Source organism: Eubalaena glacialis, chromosome 1 (genome assembly GCF_028564815.1).
Source record: "Eubalaena glacialis isolate mEubGla1 chromosome 1, mEubGla1.1.hap2.+ XY, whole genome shotgun sequence".
NCBI classification, from domain to species: Eukaryota; Metazoa; Chordata; class Mammalia; order Artiodactyla; family Balaenidae; genus Eubalaena; species Eubalaena glacialis.
The window spans coordinates 126,986,048-127,005,302 of NC_083716.1; the positions used below are offsets into that span (position 1 = coordinate 126,986,048).

The 19,255-nt window shown below is 38.0% G+C and overlaps 1 protein-coding gene and 1 non-coding gene across 3 annotated transcripts in view; one reads left to right on the forward strand and one right to left on the reverse strand.

Annotated features, from left to right (window-relative positions):
* Positions 1-3,363: 3,363 nt before the first annotated feature.
* TRNAG-CCC (transfer RNA glycine (anticodon CCC)) lies at positions 3,364-3,436 on the reverse strand. The gene has a single exon. It is a non-coding gene; the product is annotated as a tRNA-Gly (tRNA).
* A 2,688-nt stretch (positions 3,437-6,124) lies between these two features.
* Positions 6,125-19,255, forward strand: part of RAB3GAP1 (RAB3 GTPase activating protein catalytic subunit 1) — a 113,049-nt gene continuing 99,918 nt past the window's right edge. Inside the window, exons 1-3 of one of the 2 annotated variants that reach the window (XM_061183512.1) lie at positions 6,125-6,163; positions 6,266-6,321; positions 16,389-16,464. In XM_061183512.1, coding sequence (XP_061039495.1) covers positions 6,146-6,163; positions 6,266-6,321; positions 16,389-16,464 — 150 coding nt within the window. In that variant the 5' untranslated portion in view covers positions 6,125-6,145. Of the gene's footprint in view, positions 6,322-16,388; positions 16,465-19,255 lie in introns of both variants that reach the window. The other variant, XM_061183502.1, reaches the window with a different exon arrangement.

The window sequence follows — 19,255 nt, forward strand, 5'->3', positions numbered from 1 at the left end:
GAAAGAGCTTTATATAACTTTCTAAATGGGTTCCAACCTATAGCTAAGTAAAAAAAACTGAGTTGCCAAATAATGCACGCAGTATGATACTGGTAGGTTGAAGAGATTCAGAAGGAGCCAGCCCTACCGCTTAGGAAGTGTGTGACTTGGGCAAGTTACCTGTTCTCTTTCTGCTTCAGTTTCCTCATCTGTAAAGTAAGAATGCATGATAATAATACTATCTACCTCATAGGGTAATTGTGAGAATGTTTGGCATGCATTAAGTACTAGACATTCTTATTTGTGCAAAAAATTGATCAAAAGAAGGTAAAACTCTATATTTTATATATACAAATATTTATGTAAAAGCATAGGAAAGATTCTGAAATTATTCACACTTAACTGGTATTAGTGATTTTATCTTGGGGGTATGGGAATTGAGAAGACAGTCAAGGAGGCCATTTGTTTTATGTATATCACTTGAACATTTTACTATGAGAAGACATTCCTATTACTTGTAAAATGCTTGGACAAATTAAACAATTCCCAGGCTCTACCTTTGGAGATAAGTAGTGATTTAAATATTTCCTACTTGGAAGTATACTGCAGTATATAGATGGGCAAAAGCAAAGAGCAGAGATAAATGGAAGATATAAGATTCACTGCAGCAAAATTGCAGAAGCAGTTGAGATGGAAGTTGGTCCATCTAGTCTCATTATAAACTAGACTGAAGTGGACGGTGAAAGGGATCTGAGGACCGGATCTGAAGAGCAGATAAGCACACATTTGGAGACATTATTAATGTAAATGTAGTAGTGGGACTTAACACTAATATTTTGCATTTATTCATCATCTGTGGCTGGAATAGTTCTTATCCCTCACAAGGAAAGATTGGAGATTAAATAAGAATATGCCTGTGTAAAATATGGTAATTGTCCATACATACACAACACCCATAGAAGAATATGCTTATTCTGTAAACTTGTACATAATTCTTATGATTCTTTTTAATTAATTCTTTGGTTTTCCACATTCTGAGTTCAAAAATACATTAACCTTAAAATATTTTAAATAGAAACACATTGACTTGGGCAAACTAAATCAACCTGGCAACAGGTAGTGTCCTTTCTGGATCTACCAGATGAGAAGTTAAGTTACAAATTTAGGAATTAGAACTAGCTGTTCTTGACTTATTATTATCATCTAGAAGGACTTCAATTAATTTATACTTGAAACTTCCTGAAGGCAGGCACCTTGTTTTTAAGTTTTCGTTTCCCATTTTCTAAAACAGCACCAGGCACCTAACAGCTGCTTTTAATAGGTGTTTATTGAATGAAGAAAGGAGTGAATGAATGGTGAATGAAGGAAGGTTTCATCACTTCTCTTGAAATTCTCTGGAGATTCCTGCCTTGGTGACTGTACCTCTTTCTAGTTCAAGAAATAGTGGACTACTTATTTAGGATATATGATATTGCGTGTGTGTGTTCAGAAAGGTCACTTGATTCTTTCCCCACTACTAATTTTACAAAGAGCTTTAAGAAGTTGGATAATCATCATGCATCCCTTTCTAAATCATATTATAGTTCTTCACGTCTTATCTCAGACTGTGGACACCTTGAGGGCAGGGATTATTATTCTTTGAATCACTCCGTACAATTGACCATGACATGCCATGACAGAGGATACTTGATAAATATATTGAATTAGTGAATGAATAAATGCTGATAATTTTTATAATTTTGAAAATTTTGATTTAGAGAATTTCTCTCTAGAGTTTCCTGTTCTCAAATTGTCTTCCTCTTCCAGCTGTACCTTCTATTGCAATTGGTCTCACAGCTGTATCGTAGAAAATTCCTGATTCTCTTTGCACAGAGGCCATCAAGGCAGGTGAGGATGGTGTAGCCCCACTGCCGTTGCTTCTCTCACAATGTTTGCTCTCTCACTAAGACCTAATTAAACTGTGATGACCCTACATTCCTCTGGAGACCAAGCCTAGGGTGATTTTTCCAGGCTTCTAATCTCTTAAATTGCCTATGCATCAAAATTCTCCCCGTGGCCATTATTGGTAACACGTTGAAATAAGTGAAAGTTATGCCAGAGAGGGAGTACACTTGCATGGAAAAGCCCTTGCCTTTGGACTTGTAGCAAAATAGCTCTTAATACTGAAGAAACAAAATCTTTTCTGCTTTGCGAACCAGTGAAACTCTAATAAAAGCGTGTCTCCCCAGAGTACTTTACATCATTAGCATCCTGGCTTCACACTTCACTTTAACAAATAACTTATTTTAAAAGTTTCTCCAGGGAGAAGACAAGGAGCCAAAAATATCTTGGAAGAAAACTTTACCTAGCAACCTGATAAGGCTGTTTCATACAGTTTCTGAAATTTAACCTCATGCAGCAAAGTGTTTGTGGCTTTTTCAGTTTCTGATTTTGGTATGTACAGAAACTTCTTCATGGTTAAGCAAGCAGGAAAAAAGAGTAGTGCCTTACATGTGAGTAGCACTTTACGGCTTTCATTCTATAAAGCATTCATTATAATTGCTACTACCATAATGGATCACCTACTACAGGACGTTGTGCTAACCATTCTACATATGTACAGAGAACTTAATCTTTGCCACAGTCCTATGCGGTAACAAGTATTACAAATCCCATTTTACTAATGAAGAAACTGAGGTTTAGAGGAGTTATGTAATTTGCCCAAAGTCATATAGTTAGTAAGTGGCTGAACCTGGATTTGCTTGACCTTAAAACCTACAAACTTATTTCACTTGGAGAGAACCTTAAAAAGTTTTACGTGAACAGCTCTTTTCCTTTTATATGTACCACTGTCCCAATGTCTACGTCTGTCTCCATCTTTTTCCTCCCTTCTTTCCCTTCTCAAGAAAAGCCAACCTCACAACATATCCTTCTTTCCCTCCTGCTACGTGTGCTCCAAATTCCTGGTACCACCTTGCTCCACAACTCCAGGGAGCGCTGTCCACAAGGTGCTTTCTTTGGGTGGCACCTCCTGAAGCAAGACTTCAGCATGCCATGTGAATGCTGCCCCCTGGGGTTGTGTGACTGCCAGCTCTGTGGATTTCCTCCCTCTCACCTTATCAAGAACTTCAGTCTTGCATCTCCCCTCCATCATCAGTCTCTCTTACATGCTCCTAGATAATTCGAATCAGCATACAAACATAGCCACTATCCTCTACCTTAAAGACAAACAAAACCCAAGAAACAACACCAACAATCACCCTTGACCCTATATTCCTCTTTCACCTGCTTTATCAACAGCAATCAATATTTTTTTTAAAAAAATATTTACTTATCTATTTATTTGGCTGCGCCGGGTCTTTAGTTGCAGCACGCGAGCTCTTAGTTGCGGCATGTGGGATCTAATTCCCTGACCAGGGATCGAACCTGGGACCCCTGCATTGGGAGTGCAGAGTCTTAACCACTGGACCACCAGGGAAGTCCTAGCAGCAGTCAATATTTACCATCCTGAAACATTCTCCTTTCTCGAGTTCTATGCCATCACTCTTTCCTTGTTTTCCTATTTCTCTACCCACTCCTTTCCTCTCTCACTATATACTTTCCTTTATCCATTCTCTAAATACAAAATTTCTTCAAGCTTTTTATGAGGCTCCTCTTCTTCTTTCTATATTCTCTTCTTAAGTCTTCTCATCTGTTCTTGTGATTTAAAATACTCCCAAGTGCATATCTTTACCCCAGATCTTGCCTCTGAGTTCTATTCTTATACCCAATGTTCTCCTTTACAGCTCCCCTTGAATATCTTACAAGCATGTCAAACTTAACGCTTCCCAAACCAAACTCTAGCTTTCTTGCTCCTTCCCATCTTCATCTCAGAAGATGGCATCATCCTCACACAGTTGCTTAGGCCAGAATCTTGCAAAATATCTTTGATTCCTACCTTTCCCTTATCCCTGCATTTAATCCATCATCAAGTCCTGTCTATTGTATGTCCAAAATACATATCAAATCAGTTTACCTTGTCTGCTGACCCCCCCCTAGTCAAAGCCTCCACACCATCTCTCTTTGGATGCTTTAATAGTCACGAGCTGTTCCTATTTCTTCTTTTGTCCCCCCCACCCCATCCATTCCTATAGCATCCAGATTTTTGCAAAATGTAAATTGGATCACAATACTCTCTTGCTTAAAACATTTTAGTGAGGTCCATTGTGCTTCACATAAGGGCCATACAGAAGGCCCTATATGGTCCGGCCCATGCCTACCTCTCCAACTCCATTGCAACCAATGTACTCTAAGTGTCCTCTTCCAGTTCACTAGACAGATCAGACTTTCCTACCTTTAAGCCTCTGGATATGCTATTCTCTGCCCTTAAAAGCCTTCCCTGCCCCCAACCTGGCTGCCTCCACCTTATCCTTCAGCTGGCCCCCAATATTCTTCTTGTCAAGGTCACCAATGACCTCCACGTTGCTAACAGTGATACTGACACATGTAGCATCTCCTCTTTCTGTTTGTGCAGTAATTTCCAGTTTCCCTACTTGATCTTGAGTTCCTTGAAGTCAGGGATTGTATCTGCCCTATGTCTTCATTTCCCTGCCGTCTACCATAATGGTTGGCTTATAATAGGTATTTAATAAATGCTTATAAATGAATGAAGGTGTAAGTTCAGACCTCTTGGGAAAGATTGCTGCAGTAGTAACCCCCAACTCCCACTAGTGTAGTGAACAGAAACTAGAAGGAATATTAAGAGACAGGGATTCAAGGCTTGGCACTGGCAATAATTATCAAATTCTTCTGACCTAAGTTTACTCATCTGCACCATCTACATCACCAAATTTTTGATATCTCTTGCTCTTAAGATTAAAATTTTTAATTGCTAAAGCTGTATTTCTGAGTCCTCTACCCACGAATCCCTTCTTGTGAGTTGCAGAAAATCAGTAAATGAGATTTAATTTTTAAAAAACTTTAAAAATTTTATTTATTTATTTATTTATTTTTTGCTGCATTGGGTCTTCGTTGCCGTGCACGGGCTTTCTCTAGTTGTGGAGAGCGGGGGATACTGTTCGTTGAGGTGCATGGGCTTCTCACTGGGGTGGCTTCTCTTCTTGCAGTGCATGGGCTCTAGGACTGTGGGCTTCAGTAGTTGCGGCACACGGGCTCAGTAGTTGTGGCTTGTGGGCTCTAGAGTGCAGGCTCAGTAGTTGTGGCGCCCGGGCTTAGTTGCTGCACGGCAGGTGGGATCTTCCCGGACCAGGGATCAAACGTGTGTCCCCTGCATTGGCAGGTGGATTCTTAACCACTGCGCCACCAGGGAAGCCCTTTAAAAAACTTTAAAAAAGCTTATAATTACGAAAAATTTCAGACCTAACAGAAGTAGAGAATAGTATAAATACCCAGGTAACCATCAGTGGCTTAAACAATAATCCACTCATGGCTAATCTTGTTTTATTTCTAGCTCTATCCACTCCTCCCTCTCCTTATTTTGAAACAAATCCTGGACATGGTATGATTTCCTCTGTAAATATTTCAGAATGTATGAGATATAATTACTAACTGCTAGCTGGCACTCCTTCTGTTCCTCAGTGACTTAAAAAGTGTTGTGTTCATTGCACAGCATGTTGCTCTTCTCAGAAACCAGATAAATAGCATAATGATTTTATTTGATGACTTACCCAAACTGTAAATTCTCTGAGGGGTAGGGGTAAGGGAGGGTGGATATTATGGCATCTAGCTCAGTGCCTTGCAATCAATCAACAGAGGTGGAAAGAAAAACAGAAACACAAGCAATGTGTTTTAGGTTTTTTAATACACTCGTATCCACATGAGTCTAGGGCCTTGTCTTACCTCCCTGCTTTTGTTCCCTTCCTGAATTCATTGCTCTACAGGAAAATTTTAAATTGCATTAAATCAGCCAAAGAACGGGGACTTGAGGGCAGAGTAAATTCTTCCTCTTCAGGAACAAAAAGCATTAAAAAAGAAAAATCTAATGATTTCAGCCTGAGAAGATTTTTCCTAGCGTGACTCCGGGGGCGGGGCTGGGAGGAGGGCCCGCCCCCGCCTCCCGCCCCCCGCCTCCCGCCCCCCGCCTCCGCCTCCGCCTGCTCTCGGCTCTCCTTTCCCCACCCCCACCCCCCCCCACGCCCTCCTGCTCTTCTTCCCGGCAGCCCTAGCGCCCGCCTCGGCGCTCCTCAAGATGGCGGCCGACAGTGAGGTGAGGTGTTTGCTCCCTCCCTATCCCTATCTCTGTTTAAGTTTGCTCCTCCGCCTCAGCGCCCCGGAGCTCAGTCTCTTCCTTTCCTTTCACTTCCCGCAGCCCGAGTCCGAGGTATTTGAGATCACGGACTTCACCACTGCCTCGGAATGGGAAAGGTGAGTGAGTCGTTATCATTGGTTACCAGCACTTTGGGCCCCGGCGTCTCCCCCCGCCACTCCCCCAGCATAGACTCCCCCAACCCAGACGCCACTTTTGCGGGAAAAGTAAGACCCGTGGGTTTCTGGGTCTCCGCCTCCTCCCTGCTGTGGTCGGCCGCAAGCCTCTTCTGCGTCTCGCGTCTGACCAGCCCCGGCCCGCCCACATCAGCCAAACCCCGGAGGAGTTTTGTTTTCTCCGCTCTCCGACCACTCTGCTTAGACCTTTGGTTCTCTCGTTGCTGCCCACCCGCAGAAACAGTTCCCCAGGCTACCCCTTCCGTTCCTGCGCTCCTTTCCGTGTACGTCATTTTGTCATAGTGAGCAATAAACTTCGCAGGTGCTTTTTTCTTGTTTCTTTTCTTTCCGTGTACATCCTTTTCAGGAGGAGGCCTTTCTTCAGAGTCCTGGTGGTTGTCCGTCTGCCACACTCCCACCAGCTCCATCGTGTCTTTTAGAATAACCTTTTGAAATAGTCCGCGTCTGGCTTGGGAACGCTTTGATTCAAGTGGTTCCGTTTCAGTGGGTAATGTGCCCAGGCTTCCGGCGCCGTCAAACTCCTAGTTGAAACAGCTAAGTGAAACTGTAGGATCGCTGGAATTAGTTGAAAGCCAAGTTTGGGGAGGAGTGATAGCTTGGATCCAGGTGTTATGAGTTTGATGTCGCAGAGGCCCTTCAGGTGTTCTGAGTGTTGAGGTCAGTAGTTAGCTTGTTGGAACATTTTATAATCTTTCTGGTTGGGAGAGGAAATCCATCTGGATGTGAATGTCATGTCATTAAACGGCATAGAAAAGATCCCTGCTGGGATACCTGTTTGACCTGTGGTCTCTTCCCCCGCCCCCCAAAAAAGTTCGTAAGACACAAGCACAGTGGCAAGGCTTTATTGAGCAGGTACTGTGTGTTCAGAACTATACTAACAGAGAAGAACAAAGCCAAAACAAAATCCTTGATCCATGTGTTAAAAAAACAAAACAGCAAATAGTTAAATTAGTTTAAGGATGCTGTTGTTGTGGATTATAATTGTTGGAGGTATTTTCATAGAAAAGATAGGAAATGTGCTGGGCCTGGAAAGTGGAGAGTAATTGGTTAAATACGAGAAGGCCCGGACGTGAACAGAGACAGGTGAAAACCTTTGGGATTTAATGAAATGTCTTTACTGGAGTGAAGGCTGTTTGTTGAAGGGAAGTAAACAAGATTATTAAGGAAGATAGGACCAGGTTATAGACAGCTTCCAAAGCTAAGTAAAGGAATCTAAATTTGGTGCTTTAAGACCAGTGATGCTCAAACTTCAGTGTGCGTCGGAATCATAGTTTATGATTCTGTATGCCTGAGATTCAAAAATTTGCATTTCTAACAAGCTCCCAGGTGATGCTGCTGCTACTGCTGCTGCTACTGGTCAGGAGACCACACTTTAGAACATTAAAGAGCAGTAGTGAGGGACCCTTGATTTTAAAGTGGCAAAGTGATATGAGGGTTGTTTGAGGAGATGAGGTAAAATGAAGTTACTTCGATTAGGTTGGTGATTTGGAGACTGGGGAGAAAGGCTAGGAGGGAAGATTGTTAGACATTTCAAAGAAGTCGATGATACACTAGATGAAATGTAAAAGTAGAAAAAAAAATCAAACATGGAACTGCAGTTTCTTGCCCGAGAGAATGAAGATACATATGAAAGTGGCAAAGTGAGAAGAATACAGTTTTAGACCTGTTGAATTTGAAATAATAACTTAATGTCTTAAAGGTAGTTAGAAAATGTAATTTGAATCTTGGAGAGTGGGATGAGGAAACAAGAAACAAGAGGAAACAAGAGTATTTAATGGAAAAATGATCACTTTCCACTAGCAAAATATTTGAAGTATCCTGAAGTGGAATATTAAATCCTTTAGCTCCTTATTTGGAAGTAATTGTTAACACAGTTATGAAAACTACCACAAAGTAGGAACTTTGATTTTTGACTTTTAAGCTCTTGTTTCTAGAGTAAAACTAGTGTTTTACAGTTTGTGGGAAAATGTTAAGACTTTGGAGTCTTTTAAACCTTGAGTTTAATGTTTGAATGAAATTTCTTGTCAGTATGTTATGAGCCATATGGACAGTTTATTGAGAGAAGCCAATAACTCTTTTTATCCCTTGTCCACTGAAAAAATATTGAGTACGTATGTGTCAAGCACAGTGCAGGGCATTAGGGATGCGCGGTGGTCAGTGAAAGCATATGGTTCCTGCTCTGGCTGAACGTACAGACTAATGGAATAGACAGACACGAATCAAATAATAGTACAAGAGTCTGTAATTACAATTGAAATACTGAGAAGAGAAAGAAACCTGGTCTTTTAAGAGCATATAACAAAAAAACCTAATACAGAATGAGAAGAGGAAGTGACTCTTCAGGTGAGGTCTGGAGAGCTTTCAGGGATAAAGTTATTACATTTTTCTAATCAAGTATCAATACTTACAGGATAGAATCCAATTTTGGTTTGTTTTAGTACTGATAGGATTCATACAATGAATATTTTAAGATGTTCCTTCTTTTACCGTGAAAGCTGTATTATTTTAAATTATTTTTATTATAATACATCATTATAAAATAAAAAAGAAAAATCACCTGTAACCCTACCAGCAGGAGATAGCTACTGTTAATATTTTGAGAAAATTCCTTGTAATCTGTGTGTTGTAAACTTTTTGTGTTAAACTGTATTAATATTTATTTCTAAAATCTTTTTTTTAATTAATTAATTTTTATTTATTTATTTTTGGCTGCTTTGGGTCTTCGTTGCTACGCGTGGGCTTTCTCTAGTTGTGGCGAGCAGGGGCTACTCTTCGTCGTGGTGCACGGGCTTCTCTGTGCGGTGGCTTCTCTTGTTGTGGGCAATGGGTTCCAGGCGTGCGGGCTTCAGTAGTTGTGGCACGTGGGCTCAGTAGTTGTGGCTCATGGGCTCTAGAGTGCAGGCTCAGTAGTTGTGGTGCACGGGCTTAGTTGCTCTGCAGCATGTGGGATCTTCCCGGACCAGGGCTCGAACCCATGTCTCCTGCATTGGCAGGCAGATTCTTAACCACTGTGCCACCGGGGAAGTCCCAATATTTATTTCTATAGCTTCCATTTTTTCATCTAACATATGGACATTTTCTTATTTCCTCAAATGGGTGTCAAAACATGATTTTTAATGGGTGCATATTAGTCCTTTGAATGGATGTACCATTAACTTACAGCTGTTTGCTGCAGTTGGCCTTTAAGGCAGTTTCCAGTTTTTTACCTTTATAAATGTAATGTGTATTTCACATACAGATTTTTGCTCACATGTGCCTACATTTAAATTTTTTATTTCTTTTTTTGCAAACGTGTTTACTTATTTGTAGAGCACTCTTCATAAAAACTGATAATTGCCATTTGAACCCCCTCAAAATATTGTATTAATTAATATCTTTTTTTAATTTTAAAGAGGAAGTAATTAGAAGGTTCAGTTGAATCATAAAAACTCCCATTACTACCTTTACACCAAGAATGTAAATAAATAATTTATAATATCACTGACAGGAAAAACCTGATACTTTTGAATATATTTTGACTAGAATTAACTAGTACTCTAGCAATACTATGTAAGTGTTTTAGGAGAGCACTGTTGCTGTTAGATTGCGTCATACATATACAGTGTAAGAAGGCAGCTTCTTAGAGTAATAATAAGTCTTCTGAAAGTGTCCTTTAATATGTATTGAACACTGCTACTGAGATGTGACAGTGTTCATTTGCTGAAATTGAGCATGTTGCTAGTCAGAGTTTATTCTCTTTAATAGGTCTGCTTGATCATTAGATTTAAAGATCAGACAGTGAATAGTTTAAAAATCTGTTGATTATTCCTTAAAGCTGACAAATCTACTTTCAGTTTCTTGCCAGCTGTCCCTTAAAGCTTGTTTTTTTTTTTTTTATGTAATGTCTGAAACATTTATATTAACATATTTCCATACAAATAACCCAATGAAAGTTTAGTATTAGTTGTTTTGTTTGTTTTTTTTTTATACTGCAGGTTCTTATTAGTCATCAATTTTATACACATCAGTGTATACATGTCAATCCCAATCGCCCAATTCAGCACACCACCATCCCCACCCCACCGCAGTTTTCCCCCCTTGGTGTCCATATGTCTGTTCTCTACATCTATGTCTCAACTTCTGCCCTGCAAACCGGCTCATCTGTACCATTTTTCTAGGTTCCACATACATGCGTTAATATACAATATTTGTTTTTCTCTTTCTGACTTACTTCACTCTGTATGACAGTCTCTAGATCCATCCACGTCTCAACAAATGACTCAATTTCGTTCCTTTTTATGGCTGAGTAATATTCCATTGTATATATGTACCACAACTTCTTTATCCATTCGTCTCTTGATGGGTATTTAGGTTGCTTCCATGACCTGGCTATTGTAAATAGTGCTGCAATGAACATTCGGGTGCATGTGTCTTTTTGAATTACGGTTTTCTCTGGGTATATGCCCAGTAGTGGGATTGCTGGGTCATATGGTAATTCTATTTTTAGTTTTTTAAGGAACCTCCATATTGTTCTCCATAGTGGCTGTATCAATTTACATTCCCACCAACAGTGCAAGAGGGTTCCCTTTTCTCCACACCGTCTCCAGCATTTGTTGTTTGTAGATTTTCTGATGATGCCCATTCTAACTGGTGTGAGGTGATACTTCATTGTAGTTTTGATTTGCATTTCTCTAATAATTAGCGATGTTGAGCATCTTTTCATGTGCTTCGTGGCCGTCTGTATGTCTTCTTTGGAGAAATGTCTATTTAGGTCTTCTGCCCATTTTTGGATTGGGGTGTTTGTTTCTTTAATATTGAGCTGAATGAGCTGTTTATATATTTTGGAGATTAATCCTTTGTCTGTTGATTCGTTTGCAAATATTTTCTCCCATTCTGAGGGTTGTCTTTTCGTCTTGTTTATGGTTTCCTTTGCTGTGCAAAAGCTTTGAAGTTTCATTAGGTCCCATTTGTTTATTTTTGTTTTTATTTCCATTACTCTAGGAGGTGGATCAAAAAAGATCTTGCTGTGATTTATGTCAAAGAGTGTTCTTCCTATGTTTTCCTCTAAGAGTTTATAGTGTCCAGTCTTACATTTAGGTCTCTAATCCATTTTGAGTTTATTTTTGTGTATGGTGTTAGGGAGTATTCTAATTTCATTCTTTTACATGTAGCTGTCCAGTTTTCCCAGCACCACTTATTGAAGAGACTGTCTTTTCTCCATTGTATATCTTTGCCTCCTTTGTCATAGATTAGTTGACCATAGGTGCGTGGGTTTATCTCTGGGCTTTCTATCTTGTTCCATTGATCTATGTTTCTGTTTTTGTGCCATTACCATATTGTCTTGATTACTGTAGCTTTGTAGTATAGTCTGAAGTCAGGGAGTCTGATTCCTCCAGCTCCGTTTTTTTCCCTCAAGACTGCTTTGGCTATTCGGGGTCTTTTGTGTCTCCATACAAATTTTAAGATGAATTGTTCTAGCTCCGTAAAAAATGCCATTGGTTATTTGATAGGGATTGCATTGAATCTGTAGATTGCTTTGGGTAGTATAGTCATTTTCACAATGTTGATTCTTCCAATCCAAGAACATGGTATATCTCTCCATCTGTTGGTATCATCTTTAATTTCTTTCATCAGTGTCTTATAGTTTTCTGCATACAGGTCTTTTGTCTCCCTAGGTAGGTTTATTCCTAGGTATTTTATTCTTTTTGTTGCAATGGTAAATGGGAGTGTTTCCATAATTTCTCTTTCAGATTTTTCATCATTAGTGTATAGGAATGCAAGAGATTTCTGTGCATTAATTTTGTATCCTGCAACTTTACCATATTCATTAATTAGCTCTAGCAGTTTTCTGGTGGCAGTTTTAGGATTCTCTATGTATAGTATCATGTCATCTGCAAACAGTGACGGCTTTACTTCTTCTTTTCCAATTTGTATTCCTTTTATTTCTTTTTCTTCTCTGATTGCCGTGGCTAGGACTTCCAGAACTATATTGAATAATAGTGGTGAGAGTGGACATCCTTCTCTCGTTCCTGATCTTAGAGGAAATGCTTGCAGTTTTTCACCGTTGAGAATGATGTTTGCTGTGGGTTTGTCATATATGGCCTTTATTATGTTGAGGTAGGTTCCCTCTATGCCCACTTTCTGGAGAGTTTTTATCATAAATGGGTGTTGAATTTTGTCAAAAGCTTTTTCTGCATCTGTTGAGATGATCATACGGTTTTTCTTCTTCAATTTGTTAATATGGTGTATCACATTGATTGATTTGCATATATTGAAGAATCCTTGCATCCCTGGGATAAATCCCACTTGATCGTGGTGTATGATCCTTTTAATGTATTGTTGGATTCTGTTTGCTAGTATTTTGTTGAGGATTTTTGCATCTGTATTCATCAGTGATATTGGTCTGTAATTTTCTTTTTTTGTAGTGTCTTTGTCTGGTTTTGGTATCAGGGTGATGGTGGCCTCAGAGAATGAGTTTGGGAGTGTTCCTTCCTCTGCAATTTTTTGGAAGAGTTTGAAAAGGATAGGTGTTAGCTCTTTAAATGTTTGATAGAATTCACCTGTGAAGCCATCTGGTCCTGGACTTTTGTTTGTTGGAAGATTTTTAATCACAGTTTCAATTTCATTACTTGTGATTGGTCTGTTCATATTTTCTGCTTCTTCCTGGTTCAGTCTTGGAAGGTTATACCTTTCGAAGAATTTGTCCATTTCTTCCAGGTTGTCCATTTTATTGGCATAAAGTTGCTTGTAGTAGTCTCTTAGGATGCTTTGTATTTCTGCAGTGTCTGTTGTAACTTCTCCTTTTTCATTTCTGATTTTATTGATTTGAGTCCTTTCCCTGTTTTTCTTGATGAGTCTGGCTAATGGCTTATCAATTTTGTTTATCTTCTCAAAGAACCAGCTTTTAGTTTTATTGATCTTTGCTATTGTTTTCTTTGTTTCTATTTCATTTATTTCTGCTCTGATCTTTATGATTTCTTTCCTTCTGCTAACTTTGGGTTTTGTTTGTTCTTCTTTCTCTAGTTTCTTTAGGTGTAAGGTTAGATTGTTTACTTGAGATTTTTCTTGTTTCTTTAGGTAGGCTTGTATAGCTATAAACTTCCCTCTTAGAACTGGTTTTGCTGCATCCCATAGGTTTTGGGTCGTCGTGTTTTCATTGTCATTTGTCTCTAGGTATTTTTTGATTTCCTCTTTGATTTCTTCAGTGATCTCTTGGTTATTTAGTAACATATTGTTTAGCCTCCATGTGTTTGTGTTTTTTACGTTTTTTTCCCTGTAATTCATTTCTAATCTCATAGCGTTGTGGTCAGAAAAGATGCTTGATATGATTTCAATTTTCTTAAATTTCCTGAGGCTTGATTTGTGACCCAAGATGTGATCTATCCTGGAGAATGTTCCGTGCGCACTTGAGAAGAACGTGTAATCTGCTGTTTTTGGATGGAATGTCCTATAAATATCAATTAAATCTATCTGGTCTATTGTGTCATTTAAAGCTTCTGTTTCCTTATTTCTTTTCATTTTGGATGATGTGTCCATTGGTGAAAGTGAGGTGTTAAAGTCCCCCACTATTGTGTTACTGTCGATTACCTCTTTTATAGCTGTTAGCAGTTGCCTTATGTATTGAGGTGCTCCTATGTTGGGGGCATATATATTTATAATTGTAATATCTCCTTCTTGGATTGATCCCTTGATCATTATGTAGTGTCCTTCCTTGTCTCTTGTAACATTCTTTATTTTAAAGTCTATTTTATCTGATATGAGTATAGCTACTCCAGCTTTCTTTTGATTTCCATTTGCATGGAATATCTTTTTCCATCCCCTCACTTTCAGTCTGTATGTGTCCCTAGGTCTGAAGTGGGTCTCTTGTAGACAGCATATATATGGGTCTTGTTTTTGTATCCATTCAGCAAGCCTGTGTCTTTTGGCTGGAGCATTTAATCCATTCACGTTTAAGGTAATTATCGATATGTATGTTCCTATGACCATTTTCTTAATTGTTTTGGGTTTGTTTTTGTAGGTCCTTTTCTTCTCTTGTGTTTCCCACTTAGAGAAGTTCCTTTAGTATTTGTTGTAGAGCTGGTTTGGTGGTGCTGAATTCTCTTAGGTTTTGCTTGTCTGTAAAGCTTTTGATATCTCCATCAAACCTAAATGAGATCCTTGCTGGGTAGAGTAATCTTGGTTGTAGGTTCTTCCCTTTCATCACTTTAAGTATATCATGTCACTCCCTTCTGGCTTGTAGAGTTTCTGCTGAGAAATCAGCTGTTAACCTTATGGGAGTTCCCTTGTATGTTATTTGTCGTTTTTCCCTTGCTGCTTTCAATAATTTTTCTTTGTCTTTAATTTTTGTCACTTTGATTACTATGTGTCTCGGCATGTTTCTCCTTGGGTTTATCCTGTATGGGACTCTCTGCACTTCCTGGACTTGGGTGGCTATTTCCTTTCCCATGTTAGGGAAGTTTTCGACTATAATCTCTTCAAATAATTTCTCTGGTCCTTTCTCTCTCTCTTCTCCTTCTGGGACCCCTATAATGCGAATGTTGTTGCATTTAATGTTGTCCCAGAGGTCTCTTAGGCTGTCTTCATTTCTTTTCATTCTTTTTTCTTTAGTCTGTTCCGCAGCAGTGAATTCCACCATTCTGTCTTCCAGGTCACTTATCCGTTCTTCTGCCTCAGTTATTCTGCTATTGATTCCTTCTAGTGTAGTTTTCATTTCAGTTATTGTATTGGTCATCTCTGTTTGTTTGTTCTTTAATTCTTCTAGGTCTTTGTTAATCATTTCTTGCATCTTCTCAATCTTTGCCTCCATTCTTATTCCGAGGTCCTGGATCATCTTCACTATCATTATTCTGAATTCTTTTTCTGGAAGGTTGCCTATCTCCACTTCATTTAGTTGTTTTTCTGGGTTTTTTTTTTGTTCCTTCATCTGGTATATAGCCCTCTGCCTTTTCATCTTGTCTATCTTTCTGTAAATGTGGTTTCTGTTCCACAGGCTGCAGGACTGTAGTTTTTCTTGCTTCTGCTGTCTGCCCTCTGGTGGTTGAGGCTATCTGAGAGGCTTGATGGGAGGCTCTGGAGGTCGCTTGTTTTGTTTTAATGGGCAAAGTTCCCAAATAATGTTTTTTGGGGGAAGGGGAGGCAAATCAGGGAATTTATAAATATATTTAAAGGAAAAGTTAATTTAAATAGATCAGTTATTTGGAGGGTAGTGGAGAAATCATTGGCTTCGTAATTATCTTTACTAGTATCATTTTAGTCTGTCAGTTTTTCTGTCTCAAATTTATTATATTCATTTCAATATGGAGAGATTTACTCTTATATTTTATAGAAGGCAGAACAGGCTTTGTTGGGTTGGCAGTAGACTTAAGAAAAATCAATCTAAGAAATCTAAGAATTCTTTTTTAAAAAAATTTTGCATTGTTTTCCTTTTTTTTAACAGAAACTTTAAATTCACATTATCAAGGGAATTTATTATTTTTTAAAATTTATTTATTTTTGGCAGCGTTGGGTCTTTGTTTCTGCACACGGGCTTTCTCTAGTTGCGGAGAGCGGGGGCTACTCTTCGTTGCAGTGCGCAGGCTTCTCATTGCGGTGGCTTCTCTTGTTGCGGAGCACGGGCTCTAGGTGCGCGGGCTTCAGTAGTCATGGCACGCAGGCTCAGTAGTTGTGGCTCGCGGGCTGTAGGGTGCAGGCTCAGTAGTTGTGGCACATGGGCTTAGTTACTCCGCGGCATGTGGGATCTTCCCAGTCCAGGGATCGAACCTGTGACCCTGCATTGGCAGGCGGATTCTTAACCACTGGGCCACCAGGGAAGTCCCTCAATCTAAGAATTCTTGGGCTAAAGATGATTTTCATTTTTATTTCACATCCATAAATTAGACTAACAATACTAAACTTACTGAGCCTTCTTTGTTGAAAGTGTTAAAATATTTAAAAAAAAACTTTTAAAGAAATTATATAACAATAGGAAAAAATGTGGTTACATATTTAGAAAGTTTTTTTCTCTTTCCTAGGTTTATTTCCAAAATTGAAGAAGTCTTGAATGACTGGAAACTGATTGGAAACTCTTTGGGAAAGCCACTTGAAAAGGTCAGATCTATTTGCTGGTATCTCTAAATGAGTATTTGCTTTGAAACTTCTATTTTTAAGTCTTTTGCTGCATTTGGTACATTTAAAGTAAATGCTTTTAAAGTTATGTATAATCTATGAACATAAAATGGCATCTGGAAGAACTTGGATTGGAATCTATGGCGAACAACATTTGTAAGATACTTGTGACCTGTTTTTTAAATAATAAAATTTTGTATGTATAATGTCATTCTTTGTGAGTGATTTTATTTCTGTTTCTCCTGGTGTTTACTTCTCTCTTGCTTTCTCCCTTAGAATGTTTGAAAATCGTTTTTCAAAATTTTTTGGTCAGAGAAAAATCGCAACTACCAACTTCTTGGGTAGAGTATTTTGCGTAACTAATGAGGAAAAATCTTGGTTTCAACAACTAACTTGATGTCATTAGTAGTTATTTTACTCAGTTTTTGTATTTTATGATACCACTAATAATGTTTGTCTTTCTCCTCTTCTTTTTTTAACTTTATGGATGTTTTGAGGATATTTAAGAATGAAAAAAAATATTCAAAATTGAGGTGAAACTAATCCTAACCTAAGATATTGATAGTTTTGCTCATAAACCATGCTGCAAATGTTTACTGAAGCACATACTCTGAGAACAAACCTAGATTTCCTGTATTTCACTGAAGGGAACTAACAGTTTGATTTTAGGCTTATATAGATGCTCTCTTTGTTAGGTAAATTCTTTTCAAGTAAATTTGATCATTGTTTTTGTTAAAAATCTATTCTTAACTGCAGTTTACCCCTATGTAAGGAACTCTCAATTCTCAATATTTGCTAGGGTTTTTCAGCTTTATTGTGATGTTAACAGAATTTGAGACTCTCAAAGTATTATGATTTTTTTCTTTAGTCATATGAATAAGAGCAGAAAAATCACATCATTTAATATAGTGAAATATATACATTAAATCAACTGTGTTTAAATATTTTATGATTGTATTTTTGAGTAGAGGAAATGTGAAGTTCTGAGACACAGATATTCTATTCCACTTGAAACAAAGACATAGCAGTTGATATAAATGCCAATAAAATTAAAGGCAAAACAAGCTGGATATAACTGGAGTGGGAAGTGATTTGTACTATCAAAAAGAGAGCTAAACTGTGTATTTGTGAGCTCTGATATTATATTCCTTAATTCTTTGATTTACACATATTCACTGGGTATCCTTTATGTGCCATGTTTGAAGAAGTAGTGAACAGGGTAAGATCCTTGTTTGCCATTGCACATGAATTTTCATGAGAGAGAGGTAATTAATAAGTAAATAAGATTAAAATTCTAGATGCTAAATTCAACTTTGGGATTTAAGTTGGGTAATGTATTCAAAGTAGGTAGCGTGTTGCTATCAGGTAGTAGGGGCAAAAGGAGTGTTTTCTCCCTACAGGTAGTAGTAAATAAATCAAATATGGAAAATATGAACACATTTCAAGGTGAGCTGTAACTATGATGAATAAGATTAAAGAAAGTGTAAAGGAGTATATATATGCTGTATATATTCAGCATAAAAAAGAAAATTTAGAGCATACCTTAGTAAGAGATTGTAATTTATGTCAAGGACAGTGATTACCAATTCTCTTCCTCCACTGAGGGAGAATTAAGAGAAATTATTTTTTAAATACCTTTAATTATGGAAAATTTCAAAAATAGTATAGGGAACCCCCATGTGTGTGTCACTCAGATTCAACAATTCTTCCATTTCTTATTTCAATATTACCTCTATCTACTTGCCACCCCTACTAGATTTTTTTTAAATAGTTTTTTTTAAATAAACTATACATAATGCACAAAACTGCTTATTTTGATAAATGTTTATATCATGTAAGAGTCCTCACTCAAGATATTGGACATTTCTGTCATCCCAGAAATGTCCATAGTGAACCTTTCCACTTGATTCCCATGTTCCTCACTCGTGCCTTCTCCCTGCAACGCCCCCTGCCCCCTGCCCTTCCAAGGCATCTGCTGTTCTTTTCCTTTTTTCTTTTAAACCATAGCTTACTTTTGCCTGCTCTGCGATTGGATATACATGCTATCATACAGTACATAGTCTTTATGCTGGCTTGTTTTACATAATATTTGAGATTATTCTAGGTTGTTGCAGGTATCAGTATTTTTATTGCTGAGTAGTAGTCTGTCGTATGAATATACCACAGTGTGTCACTTGTTGACAGACATATTCGCTATTGTGAATAAAGCAGAACATTCTTACATGAGGCCTTTTGTAGAGGTATGTTTTTATTTCTCTTGGGTAAATATCTAGGAGTAGAATTACTGGGTCATAGGCTAAGTGTATGCTTAACTTTATGAGAAATTGCTAGATCTTTTGTAACATTTTACCTACCCACCAGCAATATGTGAGAGTTTGGGTCATTTCATATTTTCACCAACAGTTGTTTGTTTTCAGTCTTATAAATTTTAGTCCTCCTAATGGGTATGTAGTTTGTGGAATTAATTTGTATTTCTCTTTCTGGTTTTACTTTTGTATTTCTGTGACGAATATTGGTATTGACCACTTTTTTCGTGTGCTTGTTAGCCATTTGTGTGTCATCTTTTGTGAAATGTCTGTTCAAGTTTTTTGTCCATATTTTAAATTGGGTTGAGTTTTTATTGAGTTGTAGGGATCTTTTAGTTCTTTTATATATTCTGCTTTTAAGTCTTTTCACAGATAGTACTTTTGCTAGGTTGTGAAGATATGTTTTCTTCTAGAATTTATCATTTTAGCTTTTATTTAGGTATATGACCCATCATGAACTAATGACA